The following is a 16320-nucleotide window of genomic DNA, read 5'->3' as shown; positions in this document are numbered from 1 at the left end:
TGAAGATGAAGATGAAGATGAAGATGAAGATGAAGATGAAGATGAAGATGAAGATGAAGATGAAGATGAAGATGAAGATGAAGATGAAGATGAAATGAGATGATGTTGTAATGCAAATTTTTTCTAAACTTGAAATGCATATGATGGCGAAGGTTTAATATTAAGAATCGGTATCGAGTACCGAAAAGGAAGTATTGGGTACCGAAAATTCAGCACATCACTATACAGGAGTTTTATTTGCCGCTCTAAGTTGTCAACTCTACGATGACGTCACGCCAAAATTACTCTCACGAATTCTGCTGCCATCGGCGCAATCTTGTATTCCACCATTCTTGAATCGAGCCAATGTAAACAACATAGAATTGGTTTTATTCCCTTCGTCCTCAACTGTTACGGTTGGCTCTGCTGTTAATTCCTCTCCACCTACTGCCTGCAGGGATTCTGTTTCTACTGCTGTCAATAATACTGTGAATGCGACTTTGACGCCGTGTGTTATCTCTACGCCACTGATGGGCACCGCCTTTCCCGCGGGAAAAGCGCTTTTAAACGTGCCATACATTTTGTATAGGCGCGTATTGAGTAAAAGCTCTCTCTGCACATCAGTGCTCTACGCCTTCGTGCCAGCCAGCTCTACTACGAACTAATAATTCTGCCCCACCTACTCTTGCCAAAAGCCGTGCAGTTCTTAGTAATGCTGCACACTCATCTTCGTCTTCTGTTAGGCAGTCTGCACACGGGTCGTATAGCTTTGGACGCGTATTAGATGCTACATACGAAAGTTGTACGCTTTGATGCCGCATTTAAATGGAGGGCTGTATACGAGTCGTCAGCTTCACGAATTCGTCACAGCAAGCTAGCTGCAAATCGCTTGGCGTACAGCAGTGTTGGTAGCTAGGCGTACGTACGCTTAGAAAAGAGAAAAAGAAGAAGTATGTTTACAATTTTCCTATTGCGTGCATGCATTTAAAAAAAAAATGATAAAACAATAAAATCCGTGCAAATAATGCAAAAATAACTGAAAATTAATTAAAGAAATAATAATTTTGCATCTCTTAACCTTTTTTTCCTGATCCTTTCACGCTTTGAAGTTGCTTCGTGTGCAGATCGTGAGGCGTAGAGGAATCGTTGCTGCATAAAAAATTGTATACGCGTCTAAAGCTATACGAACCGTGTGCAGACTGCCTTAATCTTTCTGCTGCTGTCACAAATGTAGTGAGTGCAAATATGACGCCGTGTGTTAACTCTTGCCCTACTTCTACTATCAAAGTTAATGCTCCCGTTTTCACATCATACTCACAAGCAGTAGAAATCGGATCTTCTGTTTCGCCGTCTGTTTCGCATGATATTCGCATGCTCTCTGCCGATAATGCTGCTAGTATCTCCAACATCTCTCTTGATGCTGCTAAGGTAAACAGTGGACAGTGGGATTCTGTGGTGAAAAGAAAAAAACAGAATAAGCAAATTCTTGTTGTTGGTACCAACGCTATTGCGGACTTAGATGTTTCGATTCGACCTAAATGGCTGCATCTGTCTTCTTTTGCAAATACTGTCACGGAAGATAATATATTAGGTTATGTAGTTAATCATGCTGGTGTGCCTAAAAACTGATTAATGTGTTATAAATTGGTTAAAAAGGATCCGCTCGTCTCAACCCTGACAAGAGTTAACTTTAAACTAGGTGTACCAGAATCGTCGTATGAAATTATTGAAGTCAGATATTTGGCCAATGAATGTGGCTGTACGCCCGTTTAGTTTTTTTCGAAAAAGGAGTGTAACAATTACAGGAAACCTAGTTAAATCTACAAATAACCACTCAAATAACAAACGCTTAACAATTTATTTTCAAAATGTTTCTGGTCTAAGAAATAAATCTGATGATGTGCCTGTATTTACCTCGCTGTGTGAATATGACATTTACGTACTTATTGAGACTTGGCTCAATGCCCAATTTTATGACGCTGAGTATTTTGATTCAAAACTGTTTGACGTTTTTCGCAAAGACCGAGATCCGATCAAAACGGGCTGCAGTAGGCGAGGCGGTGTTCTTATCACCACTCGGAGCACGCTACGAGCTGCGTTAGTAAAACTTAATGATGATAATACGATCAACTTTGTGTGCGACTTAAAAGTAATTATGATTTTATTCATACCTTTGCATCTTACATTCCTCCTGGTAGTGATAAATTTATTTATAAGGCTCATGTGGACAACATTGTTGCACTTCATAATGTAGTTGGAAAACACAAGCTTTGTGTATTAGGCAACTATAATTTAATAATTTAAACTGGTCTTATTTAGATGATAATCTATTTTTAGTTCCAACTTATGTAAGTAGTTCTGTAGAGTTATACTTAGTTGATAACTTTTTGGCCAATGATCTAGTCCAAATAAATGGTTTTCGTAATAAGTTGAATCGCATTCTAGATCTTATTTTTGTAAGTAACGATGTTAATTTTAAGATATTTTACCCTGAGTCTGCTACCTCACCTACCAATTTACATCATTCGCCATTAATACTGGATTTTGAATTTTTTTAGTTTTTTTGATATTCCTGTAGATAATTTAAAGATATCTTTTAATTATAGTCTTTGTAATTTTCAACGCTTAAATAATGTTTTCTCTGGTATTAAATGGAATGATGTTACAGGATTAGATGAGGTTGCTGATTCCTTTAAACTCTTTAAAAACACTTTCTATGACTTGTGCAGAAAATATGTTCCAATTCATACTGAGCCATCCTATAAGCTCCCTTGGTATTCGAGAGAGATCAAGCGTTTAAAGAACCTCAGAAGTAAATTCTTTAAAAAGTTTAAACTTACGTGTAAATCACAGTAGTATGAATCATTTCTCATTTATAAGAATAAATTTAGTAAGTTGAATAAATCGCGCTATAGAAACTATATTAGAAACTATGGAGCGAATATCAAAACAAACCCAAAAAGCTATTGGTGTTTTATAAAATCGAAAAAAACGTATTTCAAATATTCCGACGTCCTTTTTTTATAATGATAAAACTAACGACTCATTCTCGGCGGCAGCCAATCTCTTTACTGAGTTTTTTGCGTCGAACTTTGTTTCTGACAATGGCGATTTGCTAAATATTGATTTCTCGGATGTTTGTTATGCCAATTCTCCATTTGATATTGGTTCCCTGGTCTTGAGCGTCTTCAAAGACTGATATTGATGGGCTCAAAAATTGCCCATCGTTAATTGAGCCTCTGACAGTAATTTTCAATAAATCTCTTCCCTCTGGTAAAGTGATTGATGATTGGAAACTGACATCAATCACACCGACTTTTAAAAGTGGCAATGAAAGTGATATCAGTAATTATAGACCTATATCAAAACTATCTACGGTGTCGACGTTACTTGAATGCATTATCAAACAAAAATTGTTTTTTAATTGTGTTTTGTGACAGGAAGATCTACATTAACTACTCTCGCCGTTTTCTCTGATGATTGCTTTACTGTTTTTTAAAATGGGTATCAGGTGGATACAATCTACACGGATTTCTCAGAAGCTTTCGATAGGATTTCACATAAAATTTTAAAAGCTAAACCTTCTAATATAGGCTTTCATTCAATATTTCTGCAGTGGATTAAGTCATACCTGGGTGGCAGAAAAAGTTCTGTAGTAATTGATGGGATCTAATCCAACTCATTTGTGCCGACCTCTGGTGTCCCACAGGGTAGCGTACTTGGCCCGCTCTTTTTTTACCTTCCTTTTATTAGCTCGGGATGTAACTATGTAATATTGATGCGCCTAAAAGATGCAGCGATTTCTATTCTCAAGTTACATACCTGATGACAGTACGAATGGCAATTATAATAGGGAGGTTTTAGTTTTTTAAACTATAATTTTATTTATACTGTTTGTTAATGCTATTGGGGATTGCTTTTCGACCGTTAAGTTTCTAATGTACGCTGATGATTTGAAAATTTACTCGGTGATTAGAAACATTAATGACTCAATGTTACTTCAAGCAGAGCTTCAAAGGTTTTACTTGTGGTGTGTAAAAAATCGACTATCTCTTAACATTAAGAAATGTCATCAAATTAGTTTTGCTAAACTTCAAAATCCAATTCGTACCTCCTATAGCATCTGTTCTACCATTTTGGAATCGGTTAATGAGATTAGAGACCTTGGTGTGTACTTTGATGCTAAATTTAGCTTTGTCACACATATAAACTATACTATTTCTAAAGCCTTTTCAATGCTCGCATTTGGAGGCCTTACCATCAAATCCATATTAATCGTTTAGAGTCGGTACAGAAGGCCTTTATCCGGTTTGCTCTGAACCGTTACCTGCTTATTATTCACGTTGCCAGTTGATCAACTTAACCCTCTAGTAGGCAGAACCGCCTCCAGACGGTCGTTAAATAAACACCTTTTTAGTGCACCTATAATCATTTTTTTCTATATTCGTAAGGCGCGATCTTTAGACAAAACTCGTACCCTTACGGCGAAGTAAACTTTAATCCGTTATGTCAATCCGTTATATTTTAATCGGCAGTTTAATTATAGATTTTGAAAACACGGTTAAAATTAATTATTTCTTGCTATTTAGTAATTTCGTAATTAAAGAAATTTTTTCTTTTGACAAATTTTTTGATATAAAAAAATTCGGTGGATTTTGTTGTTAAAAGCACCGTATTTTAATATAAGTTTTATAATTATGTCACCATTCGAAATGGAGAAAATTGCTTTCGAACACAGACCGTCTACAGACCGGCTTGCCGACATATAAAACCCCAGTTTTGCATTTATGACCGTCTGCAGACGGCATTGCCGGTTCGTAGGTCAACATTGTATAAGATAAAGCTGAAACTATGTGTAAGTATATCGGCGAGCCCGTCTCCAGACGGTCTTGGTTTTTCTCCCCTGTAGGAAAAAGTTACTGTCACAGATCGAAATGGACATCAGTTTTGGATTACTCGTGCTAAAATCACCAATTCCTGAATTTTTCAACTCATAAAAAAATTGGCCTACTAGAGGGTTAATGACATTGCATAACATAGAATTTTTTTTATCAGTCTCCTTTTTGTTTGATATAGTCACTGGATTTGTTGACTGTGCTTCACTACTGTGTAAAATAAATTTTAATGTATCTTGTAAAGTCTTGCGACATATAGACCCGTTTCATATTGGCATGAGCACACGGTCAAAAATTTTGGTTTAATTTTTATACCGCGCTGGGACTACTGCCTTTTTTAATCTTTTATAGTCTACTTTTTAAACCAGTCAATAATTTTAAGCAATTTTTAATACATTCGGGTTAAATTTTAGTCCAAAAAGTTCGTGGTTTAAAAATCAAACCAAAAATGTTTGAATTCTAGTTTCTAGGTTTCATATATAGAAAACTTGGTTTAAAATCTAAACCGAGATAGAAAATGTTTGCACACAGCGAAATGTGGTGTTGAGTCATACATATGAAAGCACATTTACATGCGTGGCTGTAGCTTAGTGTACAAAGGCGCTTGATACAATTGGTTGCTACCAAGGCTGTCCGGTTTCAATCCCAATCAGACGGAGCATGAAATTTTAGAATATTTTTTTTTATTCTTAATTATGAAAATGTTTGGGTTTAAAATTTAAACCGAAATGTTTAAATGCTAAACCTAACATATAGGCTCTCTTTTTTTAAACTTGGAAGGTTTGTATTTGAGACTAAATTTAGTTTGGTCATATTTATATGTATGTAGTCCAAAAATATTAAAATTAAAACCAAAAATTTTAGCCGTGCATAACTGTATATGGTTTTAATGCTCAGATTAACAGAACAATGTTCGAATTGAATAAGCTCTGTGTTTCTTTGGACCTTGATCTCTCAATTTCTAAAGACGGCTTAAAATATCAGTTGAAATCACAAGTATGTAATAATATTGCTGTTTAGTTTTCCTAAATGTCATGGATAACTAATGTGACCAACCGTACTTCTTTCGGAAGTACACTACTTCTTTTTTCGCTCTTGTACTTCGTACTTCGAAGTACAGCCAAATGTACTTTTTTGTGATATTTCGTACTTCAGGAGCGAGATTCTGTAACTAGTTAGCGACAATTTTCAGATCGCTGTCGCACTTTTTGACGCATGATATAAATGTTTTCGCGTCAAAAGTGTGACAGTGATTCGAAAATTGTCGCTAACTGGTTACAGAATCTCCCCCCAGGTCCTGTACTTCTCCGATCTTCTGGGCGATCGCCACATGGCCGGAAAAGGCTCTCATGTTTCCCGTATGGATTTTAGGCCTAACAGTCTCTTCGTTTTTGCTACAAACGCTTTCGCTTAAAGCGCTATAGGGACTGATAGACCTGTACATAAGAAACACGATTCCTCGTGACTGTCTTTCAAGAGCTCAATATGCCTATTGCAAGAAAAGGTCGGTGAACGGGCATTCAAGAATGTCACTCCAGAGGCAATAGTCAAGTATACTCATAATATAGGGGTTGAAACCAACCTAATAAGGCTTATCTACAGCTTACTTCGTGACAGAACTGTCGTGGCGGAGTGGGTGAGCGTCTGCACACAGTGCAGAGTCAATAGGAGCTCTGGACTGTGGTTTTAAATGACCTTCTAGAGTAACGGGAAAAAGTGGGCTGTCGGGTGATCGTCTATGTAGATGATGTGGAACTTTTGGTTAAGGGACGATTTCTATACACCCTTTTTGACCTGGCTTAAGGTTACCTGAACCAGGTAACTAGGTGGGCGATCAACGGCGGCTGTCGTGGAAGCCTAACATTGAGGAAAGGATAGCAAAGGTGTCGGTTTCCTTGTACTGCTGCAGGGGAGCTATTGGTAAAATTAAAATTAAATCATTAGCTCTAGGGAAGCAGATTTAAGCCTGTATTGTTTCAAGCAGCCCTTGTCTGGTGGAACTCACTAGAGAAGGCTCCACTTCTAAAACAGAAATTAGCGGAACATTAGGAACCACACCTNTACTTCTTTCGGAAGTACACTACTTCTTTTTTCGCTCTTGTACTTCGTACTTCGAAGTACAGCCAAATGTACTTTTTTGTGATATTTCGTACTTCAGGAGCGAGATTCTGTAACTAGTTAGCGACAATTTTCAGATCGCTGTCGCACTTTTTGACGCATGATATAAATGTTTTCGCGTCNGTACAGCCAAATGTACTTCTTTGCGGTATTTCGTACTTCAGGAGCGAGATTCTGTAACTAGTTAGCGACAATTTTCAGATCGCTATCGCACTTTTTGACGCATGATATTAATGTTTTCGCATTAAAAGTGTGACAGTGATTCGAAAATTGTCGCTAACTGGTTACAGAATCTCCCCCCAGGTCCTGTACTTCTCCGATCTTCTGGGCGATCGCCACATGGCCGGAAAAGGCTCTCATGTTTCCCGTATGGATTTTAGGCCTAACAGTCTCTTCGTTTTTGCTACAAACGCTTTCGCTTAAAGCGCTATAGGGACTGATAGACCTGTACATAAGAAACACGATTCCTCGTGACTGTCTTTCAAGAGCTCAATATGCCTATTGCAAGAAAAGGTCGGTGAAGGGGCATTCAAGAATGTCACTCCAGAGGCAATAGTCAAGTATACTCATAATATAGGGGTTGAAACCAACCTAATAAGGCTTATCTACAGCTTACTTCGTGACAGAACTGTCGTGGCGGAGTGGGTGAGCGTCTGCACACAGTGCAGAGTCAATAGGAGCTCTGGACTGTGGTTTTAAATGACCTTCTAGAGTAACGGGAAAAAGTGGGCTGTCGGGTGATCGTCTATGTAGATGATGTGGAACTTTTGGTTAAGGGACGATTTCTATACACCCTTTTTGACCTGGCTTAAGGTTACCTGAACCAGGTAACTAGGTGGGCGATCAACGGCGGCTGTCGTGGAAGCCTAACATTGAGGAAAGGATAGCAAAGGTGTCGGTTTCCTTGTACTGCTGCAGGGGAGCTATTGGTAAAATTAAAATTAAATCATTAGCTCTAGGGAAGCAGATTTAAGCCTGTATTGTTTCAAGCAGCCCTTGTCTGGTGGAACTCACTAGAGAAGGCTCCACTTCTAAAACAGAAATTAGCGGAACATTAGGAACCACACCTACACTGCACAGTGGTTCGGATCGCAAATCTAGCTGGACGAAACTATTTAAACAAATACTCGTTGATGGATCTTTACACCACTTCTTACCTAGCGGATTTTTGGGTCGCTGATTACGAATCTGAAGTCATTTACCAAAAATTCAAAATGGCGGATCCAATATGGCGGACGAAAATTAAAAAAAATCGGTAGATTTCTATGTAACTGGGTATCTGGGGGTCTTCTGGGTTGCTGATTACGAATCTAAAGTCATTTACTTAATTTACTTTATTTACTTATTTTCATATTTCTTTCAATTTACTAATCACATAATCACGGACACCTTGTTGTCTTTTAGAAGTTTCAGCAACACTTCTCCAAATGTCAAACAACTCACTTCTTAAGATTTTATTTACCATGACTAAAATTTAAGATCACAGCAAGAAACACAAATAAATTTCAGAAAAAATTTTATAACAGCGCTTAAAGATTTGCATGCCTGTTGTATAATTTTTTAATTTCAGAAAGCAGAAAATTCGCGAGTTACTATTTTTTTTTTAACTCTTACGTAACCAAAGTTTTTATAACTCCAAGTATTTTTTTGGTTTAACACACAATAGAGTTTTCAAATAGGTGGCGTTGACTTACCTTTTTTTGTTTGGTTTCATATGTTAATGCTTTAATAAATGCAATTTCTATTTGAATGTATTGTCAGGAATGTATTCCAAGTACCATTAAGTATTTTAAAAACAAAAAAATTTTGACGTTCGTCCAGCTAGATCTGCTATCCGAACCACTGTGCACTGGCGCTTAACATACGTACATATCGTCGCTGCGCCAACAAAAACGGTCATGTGATTTTTGTAATTTTTTTAATGCATATTGTATTAACTCTATCTATTGCCCACATTACTGCATTTGCCGTTCTCTTATACATCTTTTGGTTTAGAACTGATCAAAAACAGCTATGTGCCCGCAGTACTAACGGGTGATTTTTTAAGAGCTTGATACCTTTTTTTNACACCATGTCTGAAATCCCACGTGATCTGTCAAATACTAATGCATGAAAATCCTAACCTCAAAAAAATCACCCGTTATAAATACTCTGAAAAAAAACGGGTATACGCTCGCTTGCTTATAACTGTTTTTGATAGCAGGCGAATCTGATGAGTGTGCTTTGATTTCGATGTAAAAAATAATTATAAACCAACTAACTAAATACATACATACATATCTATGCACATACCACTTGCACTACTTAGATTCTACTATTTAATTTGAGCGCTTGCAATTGGAATCCGACAATTAACAAAGGTAAAAAGTGCNGCATACTGAGCATCTTTCTCTTTGACACCATGTCTGAAATCCCACGTGATCTGTCAAATACTAATGCATGAAAATCCTAACCTCAAAAAAATCACCCGTTATAAATACTCTGAAAAAAAACGGGTATACGCTCGCTTGCTTATAACTGTTTTTGATAGCAGGCGAATCTGATGAGTGTGCTTTGATTTCGATGTAAAAAATAATTATAAACCAACTAAATACATACATACATACATATCTATGCACATACCACTTGCACTACTTAGATTCTACTATTTAATTTGAGCGCTTGCAATTGGAATCCGACAATTAACAAAGGTAAAAAGTGCGGAGGTAGACAGCGTCCACTCTACATTAGAAAATGTATTCAATCCACCGATATATTCACCAATGGACTACATAATTCGTATGCGACAGGCGAGACCATCACATCCTTATATTATTAATTGTTTAGAGTAAATTTTTTTTTTAAATTTACAACTATAAGGCCAAGTAAAAACCCTGGGGAGGCACCAGTAAGCAGTATCAGAGGATTGCTTTATGTAAATGGTGAAGTCAAATTCAAGTTGCGTCATACCGACTGCTGGACATCATTGCCACAAAAACGAGCTCTGTTATTACAGCAATACGAAACGGAGCTATTGTACGATGGTCCAAAAAAATTGTTCAATCAAAGCACAACAGCCTTCAAACGATAAAGCAATATATACACAAAGATTTCCATTCTTTTTATGATAATCTACCTCGATAAATACTTAGTTTTACATTTTTATGCAATTTACTGTTATGCAAATTTGCATAATGTATACAATTCAATTATATTTATATTGAAATTATTTTTTGTATATGCGAGCTTTCATTGGATATAACCCATCGAAACATTGAAAAAGTGCATTGGGTGAAGTTAATACGCTGACCGAAAAAAACCGTTCGCATCTCTGGCAATTTCATGGTTTGTACAAAATATGTGTCCACTCACCACTTTGCATTAATTTTTATTACAAAAATCCAATAAAAACGTTTCTGACCATTTTTCATTACATAACAGAAGCAACGGCAGTTAACTAATCGAGTCCTCAACATTGTACATTGCATCTAGGCATAACGGCAGTATTATGTACAAATTGCATACGATTCCATACCGCCAAAAGCAAATTTAATTCGTGTATAAAAACAGCTATGTGCCTTAAAGCGCAAATGTTGTTCATGTCGTAATTGGTCAAAAAACTTGATTTTTTTCATAAATCAATAACGATCAATCAAATACGACATTTGCAAAATATTGCCTATTGGCACCAGGAATCAGTTTTTTGCTCTCCTGAAAAGTTATTTAAAAACACATAATTGTTTTTGTTGGCGCAGCGACGATATGTTGAACACGACGCTGGGGATATTTCAGACAGAATTGTCGCAGCGCGAACTGCTATTAGGCTAAGAGAAACTTTCGAGTTTTTGCGATAAATTTTGAATTCTACCATCTCACATTTTAATAGTGGCCATCTGGCAATTTTCGGTAAGGTCCATAAATCGTTTTGATTATTCCGGCACAAAAAAAATGTCGCGTGCTTTTTACTAGACCCACCTACCGACATGTATTTCGACCCACTGAATTCAAATCTGAGGTCCGTTTGACACGTACACTAAATTANAAAAATGACACTGAAGATGGCACAACGCCGAAACCGGTTTGTCTCCAAACCAAATTTGACAAGGGATGATGGAAAATCGCTCCACATTACATCATACTCCTACCCTGTCGGAAACACCAATAACGAAAATGAAAATAACGGCACATGCAGNCTGCACTTCTAAAACAACTTTCGAATTTTTTACGAGTCAAACGGACGGTTAAAAGCACCCGCAACTTGTTTTTGTGTGCCGGTGCCATTATTCCGTGAGTCGCAAATATCGTAATTGGCACAACGTCGAAACCGGTTTGTCTCCAAACCAAATTTGACAAGGGATAATGGAAAATCGCTCCACATTACATCATACTCCTACCCTGTCGGAAACACCAACAACGAAAATGAGAATAACGGCACATGCAGCAATTAATTGTATGAAAAATATTTTCTAATAAAAAAAATTATTATAATTGTCAATAGCGTTTTCAATCTTGATAATTTATCAAGAAAATAGATTTAAACTTCTGTGCTAGAACTGGGGGTTCTTGATTAATAATCAAAAATTGACAAATTATAAAAATATGGAATTTATTAAGTCACAGAAACGGAAAGTATATGGGCAAATCTAAAAAACAGGTAACCTTGGTGTTTTTTAGCTTTATTTTCACTGTTGGAAACTATATCAAGCTGGTTGCTTTTGGATATAATTAATTGACGTATACTTGAAGCCTCAAAAAAAATTTGGATCAATTTGCCGCATAACTTTTGAATTATAGGTGTTTAAATAAAAAATAATAATGAAAACAAGTGAATTTTTTATGTAATTTTTAAGAGGTGAAAAATTAATTATGCCATAACTTTTGAAGCACACCATATACTGATTTGAAATTGTATGTGCAATTAGTACTTATGTGTACACTTCAAATGTAGTAGGTAAGAAAATTGTGCATTAAAAAATAAGNATTTATTAAGAGATTACGAATAAAATGATATATAAAACATAGGTGTGTTCACAAATTTAAAAATTAAAATTTTTTGTTTGAAAGTGTACCTATTTTTTAGATTTGCCCATATACACATTTGTTGTGAAATATAGCAGTTTAAGTCAGTATATTANAAAATTGACAAATTATAAAAATATTGAATTTATTAAGTCACAGATACGGAAAGTATATACACATTTGTTGTGAAATATAGCAGTTTAATTCAGTATATTTTTTTCTCAGTGACGATGTGAAGATTTTGGTAGTGAAGATTTGGTAACTTTTGGTAACTTTTCTGTAGAGATTTTGGTAGAAAAAAATGTTGGCGAGTGGCAACCATGGTCAAGAGGAAGATGAAGTGGCATCATCTCCACACTTTCTTTTAGACTGTCCAACCTTCGCGAGGCTAATACCGAAGCATTTTGGCTCGCACTTCTGAACAGCTCTCATGGACCGAAATTAGCCGCATTCAAAATTTCGTAATCAAATGAAAGATGTATATATGTCGGTTCGATGCCATAATACAGAGAAACCCTTACTTGTTTGAAGCATTTTTGTTCCAGCTGAATCGGACGATATCATTTTTGTAGGCCTGGGACAGATTCTGTAACCAGTTAACGACAATTTTCGAATCGGTATCGTTTTTGTCGACGTTTGATATCAAATATTTCTAAGTCAACAAGGGCGATATCGATCCGAAACTTGTTGCTAACTGGCTACAGAATCTCTCCCCTGAAAGGCTTCTTCATCCGTCAAAGTATTTTTCTTGAACCTTGGATCGACTAAGGTTAAAACTGATAAAATAATATTTTTCTGTGGCGATAAGTACAAGTGTTTTAGCCGATATCATATAAATTAGTAATGAAAGTTTTTTCTAAACCTGAAATGCATATAATGGCGAGGGTTTAATGTAAATAATCGGTATCGGATACCGAAATCTTTTTTAAGTATTGGGTACCGAGTATTGGGCACAATTCAGCACATCACTAGTCGCCCTCATTCTCGCCGCTCTCAGTTGTCAACTCTACGATGACGTCACGCTAAAATTACTCTCACGAATTCTGCTGCAATCGGCGCAATCTTGTATTCTATCATTCTTGATTACGAAATTTTGAATGCGGCTAATTTCGGTCCATGAGAGCTGTTCAGAAGTGCGAGCCAAAATGCTTCGGTATTAGCCTCGCGAAGGTTGGACAGTCTAAAAGAAAGTGTGGAGATGATGCCACTTCATCTTCCTCTTGACCATGGTTGCCACTCGCCAACATTTTTACCAAAAGTTACCAAATCTTCACTACCAAAATCTTCACTTCGTCACTGAGAAAATAATATACTGACTTAAACTGCTATATTTCACAACAAATGTGTATATGGGCAAATCTAAAAAATAGGTACACTTTCAAACAAAAAATTTTAATTTTTAAATTTGTGAGCACACCTATGTTTTATATATCATTTTATTCGTAATCTCTTAATAAATATATTAATATAAGTGTAATTCATATTCATCAAGTGCTTCAAAAGTTAGACGAGGAATAAGCATGAAATAGAAAACAAAAGAATAAGCTGGGTTGAAATTACGCTGTTCAAGTTGTAAGCTTTGAGGAAAGATTTTGAAAGTTGAACTCACTTAATTGGGATGTTCTAAATTCAATGGCATGCCCTCTTTTACCAGATTGGCTCCGGTTTTCGAGATAACGGTACTTGAAAATTTGATTAAATTTTAACTATTTTATAAATAACTCCCTCAATTTTGAAGTTATTTTACTAAAACTTTGCACATAACAGTTTTTTAATATTACCTTAATTATTCCTTAAAATTATCGAAATAGGTTAACATTAACATATAGCTCCAATACAACTGATTACTCAGATATGTGTTTTTGCGCAATAACTCTAACTTCATATCTGAATAATAAATTGTATGCGTGCTATATGTTAAATTGAACCTATACTAAATTTTAACCTGTTTAATTGAAGGAGTTATAACGCAAAACAACGTCTCAGATCAATCAGTTGTATGGAAGCTATATGTTTTAGTGAACCGATTTCGATGATTTTATGGAATAGTTAAGGTAATATTAAAAAAACGGTTATGTGCAAAATTTTAGTAAAATATCTTCAAAACCCAGGGACTTTCTTTTATAAAATAGTTAAAATTTAAGGAAAGTTTCAAGTACCGCTATCTCGAGCCAATAGGGTAAAACTTAGGACGCCATTGAATTCAGAAGGCTCCAATTAAGTAAGAGCAACTATCAGAACATTTGTCGAAAAAAAGTTCCTTTGATACCACTCTCGAAATATTCTGACTAAAAGAAGTAGCATCATTAAGAGTAGTAAATCAGGGTTTTTACACACTTCTAGAGATAAATTTTTAGAAGCATTTTACAGGTATATATAATTTTATAAGGACTAGCAGTTATAAAAAGATTTAGATCGTTTCGACGTGTTTTCCAAATGTGGATTTAATTAAAGTGTTTTTGGAATAAAAATTACGCTCAAGATCGCAGAATATTTTATCTTTAAAAGTTGGTTTATTCTGAAAGCACAGCTCTTGCTCAGGTATGAAATTATTTGTAATTGTTTGTAGTATACAATACATACTTAAAAAGTTCTTAAACTTAAATGCTTCAAAAACTATACGCGATAAACCGAAAATTTTGAAAATTGTGAAATGTGGAATTACAGACTTTGAGTTACTTGCCATTTCCTTATTTTTTAATGCACAATTTTCTTACCTACTACATTTGAAGTGTACACATAAGTACTAATTGCACATACAATTTCAAATCAGTATATGGTGTGCTTCAAAAGTTATGGCATAATTAATTTTTCACCTCTTAAAAATTACATAAAAAATTCACTTGTTTTCATTATTATTTTTTATTTAAACACCTATAATTCAAAAGTTATGCGGCAAATTGATCCAAATTTTTTTTGAGGCTTCAAGTATACGTCAATTAATTATATCCAAAAGCAACCAGCTTGATATAGTTTCCAACAGTGAAAATAAAGCTAAAAAACACCAAGGTTACCTGTTTTTTAGATTTGCCCATATACTTTCCGTTTCTGTGACTTAATAAATTCCATATTTTTATAATTTGTCAATTTTTGATTATTAATCAAGAACCCCCAGTTCTAGCACAGAAGTTTAAATCTATTTTCTTGATAAATTATCAAGATTGAAAACGCTATTGACAATTATAATAATTTTTTTTTATTAGAAAATATTTTTCTTACAATTAATTGCTGCATGTGCCGTTATTTTCATTTTCGTTATTGGTGTTTCCGACAGGGCAGGAGTATGATGTAATGTGGAGCGATTTTCCATCATCCCTTGTCAAATTTGGTTTGGAGACAAACCGGTTTCGACGTTGTGCCAATTACAGTGTCATTTTTCGTTCGGAATGTGCCGATATTTGCGACTCACGGAATAGTGGCACCGGCACACAAAAACAAGTTGCGGGTGCTTTTAACCGTCCGTTTGACTCGTACAAAATTCCGAGTAAATTGCGAAAATTGCAAATTTTTTTGCTATTTTTTCGCTTTTTCCTAATTTAGTGTACGTGTCAAACGGACCTCAGATTTGAATTCAGTGGGTCGAAATACATGTCGGTAGGTGGGTCTAGTAAAAAGCACGCGACATTTTTTTTGTGCCGGAATAATCAAAACGATTTATGGACCTTACCGAAAATTGCCAGATGGCCACTATTAAAATGTGAGATGGTAGAATTCAAAATTTATCGCAAAAACTCGAAAGTTTCTCTTAGCCTAATAGCAGTTCGCGCTGCGACAATTCTGTCTGAAATATCCCCAGCGTCGTGTTCAACATATCGTCGCTGCGCCAACAAAAACAATTATGTGTTTTTAAATAACTTTTCAGGAGAGCAAAAAACTGATTCCTGGTGCCAATAGGCAATATTTTGCAAATGTCGTATTTGATTGATCGTTATTGATTTATGAAAAAAATCAAGTTTTTTGACCAATTACGACATGAACAACATTTGCGCTTTAAGGCACATAGCTGTTTTTATACACGAATTAAATTTGCTTTTGGCGGTATGGAATCGTATGCAATTTGTACATAATACTGCCGTTATGCCTAGATGCAATGTACAATGTTGAGGACTCGATTAGTTAACTGCCGTTGCTTCTGTTATGTAATGAAAAATGGTCAGAAACGTTTTTATTGGATTTTTGTAATAAAAATTAATGCAAAGTGGTGAGTGGACACATATTTTGTACAAACCATGAAATTGCCAGAGATGCGAACGGTTTTTTTCGGTCAGCGTATTAACTTCACCCAATGCACTTTTTCAATGTTTCGATGGGTTATATCCAATGAAAGCTC

At 35.6% G+C, this 16320-nt stretch overlaps 1 protein-coding gene across 1 annotated transcript in view; it reads left to right on the top strand.

Moving 5' to 3' along the window:
- The first annotated feature begins 1224 nt into the window (after positions 1 to 1224).
- LOC108358072 (protein O-mannosyl-transferase 2-like) overlaps positions 1225 to 16320 on the top strand; it is a 106110-nt gene continuing 91014 nt past the window's right edge. Inside the window, exon 1 of the mRNA XM_017609206.1 lies at positions 1225 to 1407. Within this exon, the coding sequence (XP_017464695.1) occupies positions 1225 to 1407 (183 nt within the window). The remainder of the gene's footprint in view (positions 1408 to 16320) is intronic.

The sequence above is a fragment of the Rhagoletis zephyria genome, unplaced genomic scaffold (genome assembly GCF_001687245.7).
Source record: "Rhagoletis zephyria isolate East Lansing unplaced genomic scaffold, Rhagoletis_zephyria_1.1 Rzeph_scaffold_00201, whole genome shotgun sequence".
NCBI lineage: Eukaryota > Metazoa > Arthropoda > Insecta > Diptera > Tephritidae > Rhagoletis > Rhagoletis zephyria.
The sequence above is the reverse complement of the archived record's forward strand: the minus strand, read 5'-3'. Positions and strand labels throughout refer to the sequence as shown.